General features: G+C 34.6%; 1 protein-coding gene across 3 annotated transcripts in view; it reads right to left on the bottom strand.

Moving 5' to 3' along the window:
* The window catches only part of AGTPBP1 (ATP/GTP binding carboxypeptidase 1), a gene marked incomplete at both ends in the record, with an annotated part of 140,949 nt that overhangs the window by 12,499 nt on the left and 109,354 nt on the right, over positions 1-19,096 (bottom strand). For all 3 annotated transcript variants that reach the window (XM_079705796.1, XM_079705797.1, XM_079705798.1), the window contains 2 exons: positions 11,242-11,402; positions 15,577-15,753. In XM_079705796.1, coding sequence (XP_079561922.1) covers positions 11,242-11,402; positions 15,577-15,753 — 338 coding nt within the window. The remainder of the gene's footprint in view (positions 1-11,241; positions 11,403-15,576; positions 15,754-19,096) is intronic.

Here is a 19,096-nt window from a genome sequence, read left to right as displayed (position 1 = left end):
TATTCATTCAGATGATACCTCAGGTTCACATTAAGACCAGGAAACAGAAAGTTACTAAGGACAAAGAAAGGATACAGAAGAGTACAGACAATAAAGAGAAAAGGACAGGAAGGTAATCTTAGTAAAAGTAAGTGGTTTCCTAGTTCCATCTCTAATACCATCATTTGCCTTTTTCACTCCAATATGGAAACGTGGCTTCACCTGCTTCTGATTCCATATTCAATCATCAAGACCTCTCCATTGCCACCTGATACTGTCTCCTCAAACAATCATTGCCAGTTACCTCCTTATTTGAGCTCTCATCCTCCTCTCAAACATGAATGATTCCAAACAGTTTCCTCAAGGGTTTTCTTGTCTCTACCTTCTCAGCTTCAATCAAATCTTTACACTATTTTCAGGCAAAAACTACCAATTAGCATACTCCACCCAGTGGCTTCAAAACTGCCTACTGCCTAAAGGATAAAGTCTAACATCCTTATACTGATATTTAGGGTACTGTAAGACCTTTCCCCCAACCAACAAGCAATCCAACCCAACTGAATCTGAAAATCTATGTACCAACCTACCACTTCCTCAACTCAGTATGTGACTGGCACTATGCAAGGCACCATTAGACAGTGTTGAAAGGCATAAATATGGTCCCTGAGGTTAACTAGGAGTTAGCTAGGTAGGTGTGACTGACAGACTTCTCTCAGAAGCTGGTTTAGACAAGTACATGCTTTGAGACCCTTATTATCCTTGCTCTAACCACAGAGCAATGATAGATAAGATATAAAACAGGAAAACAAAAAAGACACAGATGCATACAGAAACAAGATAAACATCTCCTTGGCCCAGAAAAAGCATAGAGGCACAAAAATAGGTCATGGGTCTCCTGAATTCCAGGTCCAAGAGCAGGCAGCAGTAGCTCCTTCAAAATAACAGGGAGGCTTAAATGTCCTAGAGCCAGGGAATTAAACCCAGACTCATGGCAATCGAGCAGCTGGAGTGAGGCTTCCCACTTTAGAAAGGAGGCTGAAAATATAAGGCTGAGACTTCTGCCTAAGGCTAAGATTTTATAAAGTTGCAATTATTAAATCAGAAAAAAAGGAGACAAAGCAGCAAAGTCAGAACCCTCATGAACACAGTCACTTATCCAGCAAAATCCCCAGTATCGTTGAAGGATGGGAAGTAGGAAATACAAGACTAATAAAATGCTAGCGTAAGCTAATATAAGCTTGGACTGGAGCCTAGAGAGGGCCAGGTAGAAGCAACACAAAATCATTAAGGGATTAAGGGCAGAAACTTGAAAGAGCTGGGGGTTTGGGGGAAGCTCTCATTTAATATGAGCTTGCAAGTTACAAAACTCTTGAGAAACCATGATGAGCTTACCAACACAAAAATAATGGCATGATCTACAAATGACTATGGAAGTGTTTAGGGTCTTCAAAGAAGAGAAGAATAGTAGCCATAAGAATAAACAAGGAATCATGAAATTTAAAAATGCAGAAACAAAAAAGAACCAATTAGACGTGAAATATATAATCTTTAAAATAAAATACTCCCATGAGATAAACTTTAGACCAGAAACAACTAAATTTAGTGAATTATAAAATGCTACTGAAGAATTTACCTAGACTGAAGTAGAGATAGAAAATGTGAAAAAGTTGTTAAGAGACATGTGTGGAGAACAGACAGAGAAGCTCCAGTGTAGGAATTCTGGAAGAACAGAATAAAGGAATTGTCAAAGAAGCAATTTTCAAAAAAAAAAAAAAAAAAGGTTGAGATTTTTTCAAAATTGAAGAGTCCTCAAATTAAAAGTACATATTAAGTGTCAACCAAGGTATATTCTTTTTAATATACCACTCCTAAACACAATGCACTGAAACTGAATAGCACTGAGGATAAGGATAAAACCTTAAACAAGTGGAGGCATAGACATTTTGGTAGAGGAAAAAGCAGATGCAAAGACGCTGGGATGATAAAAAGATTTTCATGTTCTAGAATAGCACTACTCAAGGTATGGTCCACAAATTCTTTGTTATTGGTCCATGGCAACAAAAGCCTAGGAATTAAAATGAAGTGTTCAGAAACTTTTACAACAATTTTACATAAAATTATGTGTCTGGTGACTCTAATAACAGGAAATTGGAGCTTATATTTGCATTCCTTGGGGTGCCCTCTTCCATTTGTATAGTACTTCATTCTTACTGTATTTTAGTCAATTATCAATCCATAACAAATAGGAAAATAAAAACTAGACCTTTGCTAGTTTAGGAGCACTGCCATAAAAACTGAAAGATGGTCAGTGCAGTTGGAATGGTAAGAATACAGAGAGAGAGTAGGACAAGCTAAAGGGGGAAAGAAAGGTATAGATGGCTCATTCTGGACCTCAGAGACTCTGATAATGGATATAGGCCATATATGTGGAAAATAACTGAAGGACTTTAAACAGGACAGTGACAACTTCGTACAAAGATACTGGAGGATACAAAAAAGTAGGGAAAGACCAGGGAGGGGCTATTGGAGTAGAGCAGGCAAGAGATGATGGCAGTCTGGACCAGTGTAATGGCAGAAGTGGTGGAAAGAAATAGAAAGATCTGAGAAATATTTTGGAGGAGAAATCAAAAAGCCCCAGGTGATGGATTGGATTAAGGGTAAGGGAGAGAGAAGGAGATGCCAAGAATAAGATTTCTTACAAGGGCAACTGGGTAGAGGGAGGTGGATACAGATGAATGGATTTGTTTGGGGAGAGGTAGGGGAACAGAAGTCATGAGTTGAGTTTTAGACAAGTTAATTTTGTGTCCAAGTGTACGAAACCAAGTCGGAAGCTGGATACATAAGTCTAGAGCTCAGAAGAGAGGTCTGGAAGATTATATGTATTTTGGAGTTATCAAGACACAGATGTAATTTAAAATCACTGGAATGAATATCACTTATGGAAAGTGTGTAGGGTGAGAAGAAAAGTTGAAAGAGGAGAAAAAGCAAAGAAGATAGAGAAGAAACACTCAAAGGAAAGTTTTTGAACACCACAACCCCCATTTTTGGCCTCAACAAATAAACCCAACTGATCTGTGTTACATTTACTATAGCTTTTATTTCCAAGGTAATTGTTATCAGTGATTGCCAATGCACAGCAAAACTAAAGGATGATTATCAAAAGCTAGGAGAAAGAGGGAAAGGTGAGAAATATGTACAACTTCCCTCCCACCCATTTTACCAATAATGCAAATAATGACAAGAATTTACAATGATTCTTGAAAAGTTTCCAAGAAGCAATAAAAAGGACAGCCAAATGAGTAAGCAATCATTATTAAATAAGATTTTAAAATCATAAATGACAGTAGCTATGAGGAAAAGAGCTTTGTCAGTCTTGGTGGTGGGGGGGCAGTCTTAAAAGCAATAAGTTTATACCAATAATTCCATCAGAAACTTTGGAGCTAGCTAGTTTCATCTTCAGCCAACAATCAGAACCTCTCTCGTTCCTCCTTATTCACTCTACCCATATTAGAAACTAACTAAAACAAAAGAAAATAAGAATAACAGAAATCTACATTCAAGAAGCAGCATTTTGAATAACTGGACACCAGTGGTATACATTAAAAGTATCAACCTCAAAGAACCACCCCAGAAAGCTCTGTAGTCACCTTTTCCCTCAACTTACCATAATACCTGGCGCTTACAATACAGAAGTATTACACTAGCATAAGCTGCTAAACATTTTGAATTTTAATAACACTGCATAGGATATATCAGTTATCATTCCTTGCTTAAGAACATATACAGTTACTACTTCTCTTCTATAAAATCCACACTAACCTTCCCATGAAACTGAACACCTACTCCCATAATGCCTTCTTCAACATTAGCTTTTCTAAGCTCCAAGCAATCCTTTCCACCTTACCTAAATTAGTCTACTTCTTATTGCCAACTTTGTTTTCTTCATGTTAGCTCCTATTTCTTTACCAAGCCTCACCTACTATCTTTCAAGCCCTAGCCTAAAACTTACTAATTTAAGAAATTTATTCCACATAAATCCAGGTGATTTTAAATTATTTACTCAGTAACCTTTTTCTCAATATGTCTATGCAATTTTTAAATTTTGTTTTTTAAATATATTAATGTATTTTCTGTATTTTTTATAATTACCATCATGCCCCTTCACAAATGTAAATTGTGCTTTTTCTATTATACTGTCAGCTCCTTTCAGAACACTATCTTTTGGGGAATAACAAAAGTATGAAACACAATAAAGAGCTCATGCCATGAGACCATTATGTCAGGCTGGGAGAGGTGGCTGTTCTAACTAATGTGCAGGAATGAACAGAGTCAATAAAAATGAAGAATTAGGGGAATATGTTCCAAACAAAGAACAATAAAAATATCCAGAAGCAGATCTTAATGAAATAAAGGTAAGTGATTTACATGATACAGAGTTCAAAATAATGGTCATAAAGAGGCACACCAAAGTTAGGAGAGTAATGCATGAACAAAGTAAGAACTTCAAAAAAGAGACAGAAAATATTAAAAATTCCCAAACAGAAATGATAGAGCTGAAGACTATAATAACTGCACTGAAAAATGCAATACGACAGTTTCAACAGCAGACTAGATCAAGTGGAAGAAAGGATCAGCAAACCTGAAAATGGCAGCGGAATTTTTTTCAAACACAGGTGCAAACAGAAATAACGAAAGAGTGAAAATAGCTTAAGATATGCATTATAGGGGTTCCAGAAAGAGAGCAGAGAAAAGGAGGCAGAAAGGTTATTCAAGAATTAATGGCTGAACACTTCCCTAACTTGGGGAAAAAAAGAGACGTCAGACAGTTGGATCTAGGAAGTCTAGAGAGCACTAAAAAAGATAAATCCAAAAGGACCCACACCAAAACACATTATAATTAAATCATCAAAACTTAAAGACAGGGCTTCCCTGGTGGCGCAGTGGTTGAGAGTCCGCCTGCCGATGCAGGGGACACGGGTTCGTGCCCCGGTCCGGGAGGATCCCACATGCCGCGGAGCGGCTGGGTCCGTGCGCCAAGGCCGCTGAGCCTGCGCATCCGGAGCCTGTGCTCCGCAACGGGAGAGGCCACAGCAGTGAGAAGCCCGCGTACCACAGAAAAAAAAAAAAAAAAAAAAAACTTAAAGACAAGGAGAATCTTCAAAGTAGCAAGAGAAAAAGAAACTCATTACATACACAGGAACCCAGATAAGACCATAAACAGATTTTTCAGCAGAAACCTTGTAGGCTAGAAGGGAGTAAGATGATATAATCAAAGTTCTGAAAGGAAAAAATTGCCAATCAAGAATACTCTACCTGGCAAAGTTGTCCTTCAGAACTGAAAAAGAGATATAAGTTTTCCAGATAAACAAATGATGAAGGAGTTCATCAACACTAGACCAGTCTTAAAAGAAATGCTAAAGGAAGTTCTTCAAGCTGAAACAAAAGGATACTAATTAGTAACAGGAAAATATGAAAGTATAAAACTCACAGGTAAAGGTAAATATATAGTTAAATTCAGAATATTCTAATATTGCAATGGTGATGGGTACATCACTTATAAATGTAGTTTGCAGGTTAAAAGACAAAAGTATTAAAAATAAATGTAATTACAATAATTTGTTAATGGATATACAATGTGAAAAGATGCAAATTATAACATTAAACAAAATGTGAAGGAAGGGGAAGTTTTGGTATGCATTTAAAGTTAAGTAATTATCAGATTAAAATAGACTGTTTATATTTAAAATGTTTTACATAAGGGTGGTGGCCTTGGCAAAAAAGAAAAAAAAAAAGTTTTATGTAAGCCTCAATGCACTGCCAAAACCTATAGAAGATATACAAAAGATAAAGAATTCAAAGCATACCACTACCGTAAGTCCCCTACATACAAACAAGTTCCATTCCGAGAGCACGTTTGTAAGTCCAACAAAATTAGCCTAGGTACCTAACTAGCACAATCGGCTATATAGTACTGTACTGTAATAGGTTTATAATATTTTTCACACAAATAATACATAAAAAACAAACAAACACAAAAAATAAAATATTTTTAATCTTACAGTACAGTACCTTGAAAAGTACAGTAGTACAGTAAAACAGCTGGCATACAGGGGCTGGCATCGAGTGAACAGGCAAGAAGAGTAACTGACTGGAGGAGGGAGAGGAGAGATGAGAGATGATAGAACTGAAGGATCATCAGCAATAGGAGACGGAGGGCAAGCTGCAACTTCACTCATGCCTGACGCTGATGACATAGGTTCTGGTTCCTTTCTGGATTCAATTCTATCTACCCTCTTGAAAAAATGATCCAGGGATGTCTGGGTAGTAGCTCTTTTTTTCTCATCATAGATGACACAGCAGCACTGGATTGCATTCTGAACGGCTGCTGCAAACTTCGTGTACTGTTCTACATTCAGTTCCTGTGCCTCAAAATTAACAGTGCCTCCTCAAATAAAGAAAATCCCCTTGCCATTTCCTGTGTTGTGAATCTCTTTGGTTCTTCAGTTACTTCTTCTTCTTCTTGTCTCTCTTCATCCTTTCTCTGGGTCTCCAATTCTATCAGGTCTTCATTAGTAAGCTCCTCATGTGGCACAGCAAGGAGTTCAATGAAGTTGTTCCTTTGCAGATCTAGCTTGAAATAAAGATACTGTACTACTGTACTCTATACAGTACTATACAGTAAAGTACACAAAAACACAACCACTTGTAAAGGATGCACGCAGATGACAATGTACACCAGACACATGAACTAACTTACATGATTGGACATGTGAACACACGTTTCCATCTTTGAAAGTTTGCAACTTGAAGGTTCATGTGTAGGGGACTTACTGTACAGAAAATTATCAAATCACAGAGGAAGAGAGCAAGAGAGGAAGTAAGAAACAAAGGAATTACAAAATAACCAGAAAACAATTAAAATGACAACAGTAGGCCCACACTTATCAATGATTACTTTAAATGTAAATGGACTAAATTCTCCAATCAAAAAATGGAGTGGCTGAATAAATAATAAAAGAGACCCAACTATATGTTGCCTACAAGAGACACCTCTGTTTCTCAGTTTTAAGGACACACATCAACTGAAAATGAAGTGATGAAAAAATAAATTCAATGCAAATAGAAACCAGAAGAAAGCAGGGGTAGCTATACTTATACCAGAAATAAAAGACTTTAAACCAAAGACCAACAAGAGAAAATAATAAGGTCATTATATAATAATAAAAGGACTGGACTTCCCTGGTGGCGCAGTGGTTCAGAATCCGCCTGCCAATGCAGAGGACACAGGTTTGAGCCCTGGTCCGGGAAGACCCCACATGCCATGGAGCCACTAAGCCCATGCACCACAACTACTGAGTCTGTGCTCTAGAGCCTGCGAGCCACAACTACTGAGCCCATGTGCCACAACTACAGAAGCCCATGCGCCTAGAGCCCACGCTCCACAACAAAGAGAAGTCACCACAATAAGAAGCCAGTGCACTGCACGAAGAGTAGCCCCTGCTTGCCACAACTAGAAAGGAAGCCCGCGCGCAGCAACAAAGACCCAATGCAGCCAAAAATAAATAAACAAATAAATTAACTTAAAAAAAATAATAAAAGGATCAATTCATCAGGAGAATATAACAATTGTAAATATTTATGCACCCAACATAGGAGCACCTAAATATATAAAGCAAATATTAACAGATCTGAAGGAGGGAACAGACAGCAATATAAGAATAGCAATGAACTTCAAACACCCACTTTCAACAAAGGATAGATCATCCAAGACAGAAAATCAGTCTAACAAAAACCACTGGAATTAAACTACACATTAGACCAGACGGACCTAACAGATATATAAAACATTCTATCCAACAGCAAAAGAGTACATAAACACACATGGAACATTACCCAGGGTAAATCATATCTTAGGCTACAAACAAGTCTTAATAAATTTAAGAAGACTGAAATCATATTAAGCCCAACCACAATACAAAACTAGAAATTGATTGGGAATTCCCTGGTGGTCCAGTGATTAGGACTCCGTGCCCTCACTGCTGAGGGCCTGGGTTCAATCCCTGGTCAGGGAACTAAGATTCCACAAGCCGTGTGGTGTGGCAAAAAAAAAAAAAAAAAAAAAAAAAAAAGAAAAAGAAAGAAAGAAAGAAAGAAAAGAAAAGAAAAGAAAACTAGAAATCAATTAGGAAAACTGGAAAATTCACAAGTACGTGGAGATTACATATGTTCCTGAACAACCAATGAGTGAAAGAGAAATCAAATAATATCTTGAGAGAACTAAAAATGGAAACACAACATACCAAAACTGATAATATGCAGCAAAAGCAGTTCTAAGAGGGAAGTTTATAACAGTAAATACCTGAGAAAAGAAAGATCTCAAATAAACAACATAATTTTACACCTCAAGGAACTAGGAAAATAAGAACAAACTAAGCCTAGAGTTAGCAGAAGGTAGAAAATAACAAAGATCAAAGAGACATAAATGAAATAGAGACTAAAAAGAAAAAAAAATCAATAAAATTAAGAGCTAATTTTTTAAAAGATAGAATAGACAAACAGTGAGACTTTCCAAAAAAAAAGAGAGAAATTATAAATGAAAAAGGAGACATCACATCAGATACCTCAAAAATACAAAGGATCATAAGAGACCACTATGAACAATTATACACCAACAAATTGGACAACCTAGAAGAAATGGAAAAAATTCCTAGAAACATACAAGCTACCAAGACTGAATCATGAAGAAATTAACAGAAAATCCAAACAGACCAATTACTTGTGAGGAAACTGAATCAATACTCAAAAACCTTCCAAGATAACCCCAAGACTAGATGGCTTCAATGATGAATTCTACCAAACATTTAAGCAAGAAATAATAGCAATTATTTTCAAACTCTTCCCAAATTAAAAGAGGAGGGAACAATTCCAAATTCATTTTACAAGGTCAGCATTACCCTGATACCAAAGTCAGAGAAGAAATTTTAAAAACAAGAAAATTATTGGCCAAAATCCCTCATGAACTTAGATGCAAAAATCCTCAATAAAATGTATTAGGAAATCATATTCAACAATACACTAAAAGAATCATACCTAAACCATGATCACCTTGCACCCTGAGATGCAAGGATGGTTCAACATATGCAAATCAATCAATGTGATACACCACATTAACAAAATGAAGGATAAAAATCATATAATCATCTCAATAGATGCAGAAAAGCATTTGACAAAATTCACCATCCATTCATGATAAAACTCAACAAACCAGCATAATAAAGGCAATATATGACAAGCCCACAGCTAATGTCATACTCACAATGAAATACCAAAAGCTCTTCCTCTAAGATAAGGAACAAAACAAGGATGCCCACTCTCACCACTTTTATTCAACACCGTACTGGCTTGAGCAATTAGGCAAGAAAGAGAAATAAAACACATCCAAATCAGCAAGGAAAAAGTAAATTTTCTCTATTTGCAGTAGACAAGATATCACATAGAATCCCTAAAAACAGCACAACGTTAGAAGTAATAAATGACTTCAGTAAAGCTGCAGGATACAAAATCAATATACAAAACCCAGCCGCATTTCTATACACTAACAATGAAACATCAGAAACAGAAATCAAGAAAACAAACTTCCTATAGCATCAAAAATAATCGTTAGGAATAAATTAACCAAGAAGGTGGAAGATCTGTACACTGAAAACTGTTAAGACACTCTACTCTTATGTTCAAAGCAGTATTATTCACATAGTCAAAGTATGAAAACAATCTAACTGTCCATTGATGGATGAATGGATAAAGAAAATGTGGTATATAGATATACAATGGAATATTCAGCCTTAAAAAAAAAAGAAGGAAATCCTGTCATATGCTACAGCATGGATGAAACTGGAGGGCATTATGCTAAGTGAAATAAGCCAGACAAAGACAAATACTGCATGGTGTCACTTACATATGAAATGTTAAAAAAAAAAAAAAAGAATTGGAACAACTCAGAAACAGAGAGTAGGAAAGTGGTTGCCAGGGGATATGGGGCAGGCAGAGGACGCAATAGGGAGAGGTTAGTAAGAGTGATACAAACTTTCAGGTGTTGAGATGAATAAGGTCTGCGGAAGTAATGTATAACATGGTGACTATACTAGATAACACTGGATTGTATAATTGAAATTTGCTAGGAGAGCAAAACTGAAAAATATTCCCTCACACCCAGACACAAAGGTAAACATGTGATGTGATGGATGGGTATGTTAATAACTCAATGGGGTAAATCCTTTCACAGTGTATACATATACCAAATCATCACAGTGTACACTTTAAATATCTTACAATTTTATTTGTGAATTTTACCTCAAAAAGATGGGGGGGGGGAAAGAATACATGAAATAACTTAAAAGTAGGCTTCTAAACATCAATGAAAACTTTATTTATACTTATTTACACATAAATATATTTATATTTATTTCCATTATTGTTTAGCAAGTGTTTTGAAATATAGAGAATGCAGAGGATCACTGCCTCAATTATCACGTTATATAAGAATCGAGTTCTAATTAATGTTTTACTACACTAAAAACTACTAAATTGATATATATATATAACATAGCTTGGCAATAAATGAACAAATCTGATGTCAATGTCCAACAATAAAAATCATGTAGGTTCTATAAAATGGGACTATTCCTACCCATATGTATCAAACTATAAAATGCTAAACTCTGGTACTATGATTAAGAATTGTGATACTAAATTATCTCTGAGCCAATAACTGATCAAATTTTACATACACTGAATTTTAGGAGCAAAAGTTTACCTACTCAGAAGGATACTACTTGGCAGATGTAGTTATATTTTCAGAGGGATATTAAATTAGCTGTTTCTAGTAGATGTAACCAAAAGGTGACTGGAAAGCCATCTCATATTTGTAGATTATCAACAAAATAAAATTTCTTTTGAACTATGAATCTTGGCTCCAAGCCTTCTTAATTTACATATTATCTGATATAAGTAACGCTTTCCACACTGCTTATTTTTAAGTTAAAACTAAATCATTAAGATCACTAAAACAGCATCCCAAATATAAGGATATTTCATTAGAATTTTATCCAAATACCAATGTTAAAAGAAGCAAGACTTACGTATATTAATTCTAAAAATGCTCCTGGCTGTCAAAATCTCTGTGCCTTTCCTCTGTGTAACTAATTTAATGAAGTTTAACAGTATACTACCATATAACAAAAGAATAAAACAAGTATGTCTTACCTAGTTACTTTGCAGCTCGATTCAATCAAGTCATTTTCAAAGTCAAGCAGACAAGAAGGCAGATTATATTCCAGTGGGGATGTCAGTCTTTTCAAACGCAATAGACCAACACAAAATTTTGCTCCCATCTCTTCCAATTCTCGAGTACCAATCTGTAAACCCTAAAAATAAAGAAATAATAAACATGTAACTAGGACATTTGCTATCCTCTGGCTATATCTCATTAAAATTACATAAAAGGAATTTGTAACTATATTAATAAAATAAAAGCCTGGTACTTTGTATGAACCTAGGACTCAAAAGCACAGTGTCTTAACAACATAAGATTATTTTAAGTCACAAAGGAAACTGTCTTAAAAAACCATTTATAAAATGTCTATGCTCATTCACTGCGTGCAAACTATTTTCACCAACACACTGGGGAGGAAAAAACAGATAAACATCTTGTGGTTAAGTTATTCTTGGAGTTCATGGGTGAAATTATATTTTTACAAGATCTTGCTAGTACTTCTTGTAATCTACTACTTGTATGCCAATGTTGAAATATTATAGTGCTACAATCAAGGCTCCAATTTGTATACTTGAACATTACTTTATACATACTTTTCCTGAATGATAAAAAGAAATTGCTGAGTAAAAAACAAACAAAAGAAAGGTAACTATGTCAAAAAATAATCAGACAAATCTAAGCTAATGAGGCAGCAGTAAAATAAGTTTTTATGTTCCATGTCAGTTAAGAATGCCCATTTCAAAGTTGGTCTACTAATGCAAAAACAAAATTTTACCACAACCCTTTTTTAATCAATAGTTTCTCAATAAACAATATATAAGGTTTACCAAAAGTTAAACATTACCAAATAAAAGGATAGAAATGGACTGTAAATCAAGACGTTACTTATCATTTAATTTTCAGATAAAAATGAATCTCTAAAATAAATGCAATCTTTACACCAACAAAGGTTGCAGGCATAGATGAGAGCAGACTAGACTTTCAATGACCAGAATAAAAGCACACAGTAACTGAAGAGATAAATCATAAAAACTGTTATTTACTCTATGTAACACATGCCTTCATAATAATGATTGACTGATTGTTTAAATAGTTTGGCCATCTCCAAATATTCTAAGAAATGTGACCTAACTGACTTAGAAAATGCATTTGCCTTCTTAATCTAAAAGCTTTAGAAAGGCTATGCCTATTTCTGAATTAGCTCATCAAAAATAAAAATAAAGAATATTTAAAGCCTAAAATTCAGTAATATAAGAACATTCTTGAGGGTGAAGAGATTTGTTTCTTAAAATATTATTAGACTTACACAACTTATTAGATAATATTAACAAGTTTGAAAAGTATACATTATGTGTAGGGGGGAGGATGGGGGTATATGGGAATTCTGTAGTTTCCACTCAATTTTTCTGTGAATCTAAAACTGCTCTTTAAAAAGTTTATTGGGACTTCCCTGGTGGCGCAGTGGTTAAGAATCCGCCCGTCAACGCATGGGACACGGGTTCGAGCCCTGGTCCGGGGGGATCCCACATGCCGTGGAGCAACTAAGCCCATGCGCCACAACTACTGAAGCCCGCATGCCACAACTACTGAAGCCCACAGGCCTACAGCTCGTTTTCCACAGCAAGAGAAGCCACCGCAATGAGAAGCCCATGCACTGCTATGAAAAGTAGCCCCCGCTTGCCGCAGCTAGAGAAAGCCCGGGTGCAGCAATGAAGACCCAACGCAGCCAAAAATAATAAACTTATTTTTTAAAGTTTATTAATTAAAAAAAACTTTTAAAAAGTATATGTTAGGATCAAAGCACTGAATTTTAGATGTACAAAACTTAGCTTATTAGTAGCAGTAATAGGAGTTTTAAATCAATGTAACTCTATCAATGGAAATCACGTAAAGTATATATATGTCAATGTAAATCGTATAAAAGAGAAATGACTGTATATTAGGTATCTATTTTATTTTAAAAATTTTATAAAGTAATTTTTAGAAAACTCGTCTAATGTTTTATGTTTCAAAATATATTTTAGCAATTTTTTAAATGTGGTTTTTTCAATGACTAAATAAATTTATCAAAACACAAAAAGAACACTTAAAAAAATCCAATGAAAGTCTATCAGTAGAATCCAAATATAGTAAGAAAGTGCTACTATTATTATGCAACAGATGACTTCAAGGGGAATGCAAGTCTCAGCTTCCCTGACTTCTTCTCTCCCTACTCCCAGAGACTAGTTTCACAGACACTGACACTTTAATTTACTTTCTCCAGCTGGACTGCATCTCTTTAAGAACAAATAATTTATAGTCTATTTCCCTAAATCATAGGAACTACCTATGGTCCTTTACAAAAATGACTGTCAAACTATTTTCCATCCCACACACTTACAGTCCACTAAAGCAATGATTAGGAGGCAGGGTCTGTGGGCTGGAGTGCTCATGCTCCTCTCTTACCACAATCGTGCCTTTGGTAGTCTAGAAGACACTGTTTTACAATATTTGAAGAGATTTCAAAGGATAGCACATTTTGGAAGAATAGTATACTGTGGTCAACCCAAATCTTAGGGAAGAGTCATTCTACAGAAAGTACTGAAATTTCACTAATTTCTACCCATCTAGGCCCCCAAAGTTTGAATGCCAGTTGCAAAATCTATACAATTTTCTTCTAGTTTGTTACAGACTGGAAAAATCATTTAAGCTCGCCACTTGAACATTTTGGCATCAATCATAATATGTTTACATTTTTAATACTAACCAATCGGAAGATTTTTAACTCTTTCTAAACATAAAGTTATAATCACTTTTATGTGACGTATATGAAAATCACTATGAATTCAGATTCCTCTTGCCCATGTCAAAAAAACAAAACACAACAAAACAGAATGAGTGGAATAATTAGCATGACACCTGAAAAGCTTTTTGTGGCAAGGTAAGAAAAATAAATATCCGGGTTTACAGTTGCTTACCTAAGGTCCAATTCATTGCCTTTTAAGTTCTCAATCTTTTGTGGTACATACATACAATGGAATATTACTCAGCAATAAAAAAAGAACAAAATAATACCACGTGTAGCAACATGGATGGACCTAGAGATTGTAGTACTGAGTGAAGTAAGTCAGACTGAGAAGAACAAATATTGTATGATATCACTTATACGTGGAATCTAAAAAAATGGTACAAATGAACTTATCTACAAAACAGAAATAGAGTCACAGATGTAGAAAACAATCTTATGGTTACCAGCAGGGAAATGCGAGAAGGGATAAATTGGGAGATTGGGATTGACATATACACACTACTATATATAAAATAGATTAACTAATAAGGAACTACTGTATAGCACAGGGAACTCTACACAGTACTCTGTAATGACCTATATGGGAAAAGAATCTAAAAAAGAGTTTATATATGTGTATGTATAACTGATTCACTTTGCTGTACACCTGCAAGTAACAAAACATTGTAAATCAACTATACTCCAATAAAAAAAAATTTTTTTTAAGTTCTCAAACTTTAAAATTAAAAAATTCAAAGTCGGGCCTCCCTGGTGGCGCAGTGGTTGAGAGTCCGCCTGCCGATGCAGGGGATACGGGTTCGTGCCCTGGTCCGGGAGGATCCCATATGCCGCGGAGCGGCTGGGCCCGTGAGCCATGGCCGCTGAGCCTGCGCATCCGGAACCTGTGCTCCGCAACGGGAGAGGCCACAGCAGTGAGAGGCCCGCATACCGCAAAAAAAAAAAAAAAAAAAATTCTAAGTCACCTAACATTTAATTACTCTTAAATTTCAAAAGTAAAGTCTGAACTCATTGTTTCCCATAAAAGCCTACGGTACCATAGGAGGAGGAGAAGAGGAGTCTTAGTAAAGAAAAAAAAATTAGTAAAGGAATATACATTTAAAAGTCACATACACACAAAATCTAAATTTAAAAAACTTAGTGTAATGTGTTTATTTCTAAATGCATAAAAATATATTTACAACCAATAAATTAAAATGATAGAACATTTTATTAATAATGTAGTACTTGCACAGCTCATTAAAAATTACTAACCGTTATTTAAATGTGTATTACAGCATGCTTTCTTAAAAATTATGACTGTAAGTAGACTCAACCAAGATTTCATAAGGATCCAAAGCAAGCTATTTAGTTCAGAGAAGTAAAAAAAACAACCAAAACAAAAACTGTTCTTAAGATCGCATATAATTCAATTCCATTATTGCAAGTTACATTTAGCTCAGTATAACAAACATATAATTTAATACATACTTGAAAACTACTAGAGCATATATGGAAGACTTGAAATATTTTTATGGCTGGAAGTCCTGAGATGTTTTACCTTATATTTTCCCTGATCACAGCCACACAAAGTACTCTCCATGGTATAGCTTCTTTGTACTCCTATCTCTCTCCAAACTACAACACGTGCTGTAGATTCTTTAGATTTTTCTACTACGAAGCTACAGCTGCTCATGCAAAATGCTGGGGCAATATGGCTCAGAATCTTAGGCAAAGTCTGCAAAGATAAGAATGATAAAATATTTCAAGAGCTTTCTTTTTTTGTCATTTAAAATTATTTTAATTTCTAAATTTTGAAAAATTTTTATGAAAGCATAGTCATTAGAGCAGTCATGTGGATCTTCTTCCTATATCCCTTGCTATTCAAAACACTGAAAGAATCCTCTTACTAAATTAGACTTTTCTGCTTTCCTAGACAAATATTAATCAGAAAATAGAATGAACGAAAGGATAACATTCATAGTAGCAATCAATAAGTGGAATAAAACCATGTAAAAAAAACATGTTTTAAAGTACGAAAACATATTTCAAAAACTGAAGAAACTTTAGTCATGAAGATGGCTTGACTAAGAGATTTAACACTGTAAACGTCAATCACCCCTAAATGAAACAATAAAGCTAAAACAGTCACAGTCAAAATGCCCACAACATTTTTGCAACTTAAAATTATTCTCAGGTTCATGTGAAAATGAAATATAGCAGTATACCTTGGGGAATTCTGAAAGAAAAGGCTACGACTAGAGAAATAATCTGACAGATAATTACATATCTAACATTAGTTAAAAGATGATACTGGTATAGGAATAGATGCATCTTTAGAAAGAGAGTTCAGAATTAGAACCAAAGGTATTTGTTAAAATTAGTATTATTATTAGTGAGGAACATTGATCATTCATGAAAAGCTAACACAACTGGTCAGCCACTGAGAAAAACCAGCTGAAGTCACTCTCCATTGAACTAACTCTAATTAGATTGTGAATTTAAATTTTAAATTAATAAGTTAAAATTTTAAATGAAACTACAAACAGTAAACATAGAACTCTACTTTTAAAATCTTAGAATGAGAAGTCTTTCTAAGCCTCAAAACCCAGAAGCTACTTAAAAAAAAATCAACAAATATGATAAAAGTTTTAAATCACTACACATCATAAACAAAAAATTTTAATATAGAGTATACTTATAAAGTTATTTTAAAAACAATATTAGATACTTGTACAAAAGTAAGCAGAGAATATGAGAAAAGGCTATTTTTAAAAAAGAGAGAGGTCATAATTGGCCAAACAGAAAAAGATACTTGACCTCATATATTATAATTACAGATACACAAACTAAAACCATCAGATATTTTTTTCACCTGGCAAAGATGATAGTAAGATGTTTGGAGAAACAGCACTATCATTCACTGGGAAGTATCAATTTGTACAATCCTTATGAAAAACAATTTGGCAATATTAATGAAGTGACCACCACCAAGGGACAGTGAATAAATACATTTTGGTATAGCCATACAATAATAACAAAAATACACAATGAAAATCTTGTGTGGCTATCAAAAAGATTAAGACAGATCCAGATATGAGGACCTAGAAAGATGGCCAACAAACATGTGAAAAAAAAGTTGCTGTGGAGTGTTAAAAAAAAAAAAACACAAAAACTTGATATACTATGTTTATATACATCTATGAATGAATGTGCTTAGAGGTAAATCTCACAATACACATGGTGAAAGTGATGAATTAGTGATTAATTGAGAGAAGATGACTTTCACTCACTACTCTACATTTCTGGAGTGTTTCCATTTTTTAACATAACTCTAATCATTTTATTTATTTGAGAAAGGGGAAGAAGAGAGAGGACACCAAAAAGAAAATGTGCTTTGAAGTTTTGCTAAGGGTAGTGGTATGTTACTGAAACTTTTTTTTGGAAAATAACCTGGGGTGCTTGTTTAGGCGTAAATATAGTAAGAGAGACACTGTGACAAAATGAAAAGCACACAGTACGTAAAACAATAGATCTCCCTTCAGTCCTAGGCAGACCTCAAAACACACCCATACATGTGGAAACAAAGTAACAGATGGCTTTATAAAATTGGCAGAGGAAGGAGGTGCTGTTTAATAAACGGTACTGAGACAACTGGTTATACATGGGGAAACTAAAATTAGACCTCCACACTTCATACAAAAATAAATTCCAAATCGATTAAAAATCTAAATGTGAGAAGCATTTTGAGAGGAAAAGCTTTCAGTTTTTCAAACTTGAGTATGATATTAACTGTGGGTTTGTCATAAACGGCCTTTATTATGTTGAGATATGTTCCCTCTACACCAACTTTGATGAGAGTTTTTAACATGAATGGATGAATTCTGTCAAATGCTTTTTCTGCATCTATTGAGATGATCATGTGATTTTTATCCTTCCTTTTGTTAATGAGGCATATTACAATGACCGTTTTGTGAATATGAACCATTCTTGCATCCTTAGAATAAATCCAACTTGATCATGGTGCATGATCCTTTTTATATATTGTTGGATTCAGTTTGCTAATATTTTGTTGAGGAGTTTTGCATCTATATTCATCATAGATACTGGCCTGTAATCTTTTTTGTAGTGTCTTTGGTTTTGGCTATCAGGGTAATGTTGGCCTTGTAGAATGAATTTGGGAGTGTTCCCTCATTTTCAATTTTTTGGAGTAGTTTGAGAAGGATAGGTATTAGCTCTTCTTTACATGTTTGGTAGAATTCCCCTTTGAAGCTGTTGGATCCTGGACTTTTGTTTGCTAGGAGTTATTTTATTACTGATTCAATTTCACTACTAGTGATTAGTCTGTTCAGGTTATCTATTGCTTTGGCCAAAAAGTTCCTTTGGTTTTTAAGTAAAAATAAAAGACACATTTTTCATTTTCACCAAGAACTTTATTGAACAATGTATTCACCCTCTGGTTCCACTACCATCTGCCATTTTTCAGGCAACTTCATAATTCCATCTTCCCAAAGCTTTTTATCTTTTGAGCAAAGAACTGTTCCAGGTGCCTTTTATAGTTTTGGAAGACTGTATATTTCTAGGAATTTATCCATTCCTTCCAGGTCATCCAATTTGTTGGTGTAAAACTGTTCATAGTATTCTCTTATGTTTTTTGTATCTCTGTGATACTGGTTGTAATTTCTCCTCTTTCATTTATTTTGTTTATTTGGGACCTCTCTCCTTTTCTTAATGAGCCTGGCTAAAGGCTTATCAATTTTGTTCATCTTTTCAAAAAAGAAAAACATTGATTTTTTTCTATTTTTTTTTGGGGGGTGGCTGTCTCAATTTTATTTCCACTCTGATCTTTATTATTTCCTTCCTTTTGCTGACTTTGAGCTTTGTTTGTTCTTCCTTTTCTAATTACTTTGGATGATAGGTTAGGTTGTTTACTTGGGATTTTTCTTGTACAGGATACAAGATTAAAATACAGAAATCTGTTGCTTTTTTATATACACTGATAATGAACTATCATTAGTTCAGGAATCCAAAACTAATTCCATTTAAAACTGCATCAAAAAGAATAAAATACATAGGAATAA

The sequence above is a fragment of the Hyperoodon ampullatus genome (genome assembly GCF_949752795.1).
Source record: "Hyperoodon ampullatus genome assembly, chromosome: 6".
NCBI lineage: Eukaryota > Metazoa > Chordata > Mammalia > Artiodactyla > Ziphiidae > Hyperoodon > Hyperoodon ampullatus.
Note: the sequence above shows the minus strand (reverse complement) of the source record. Positions and strands in the feature narration are given on the sequence as shown.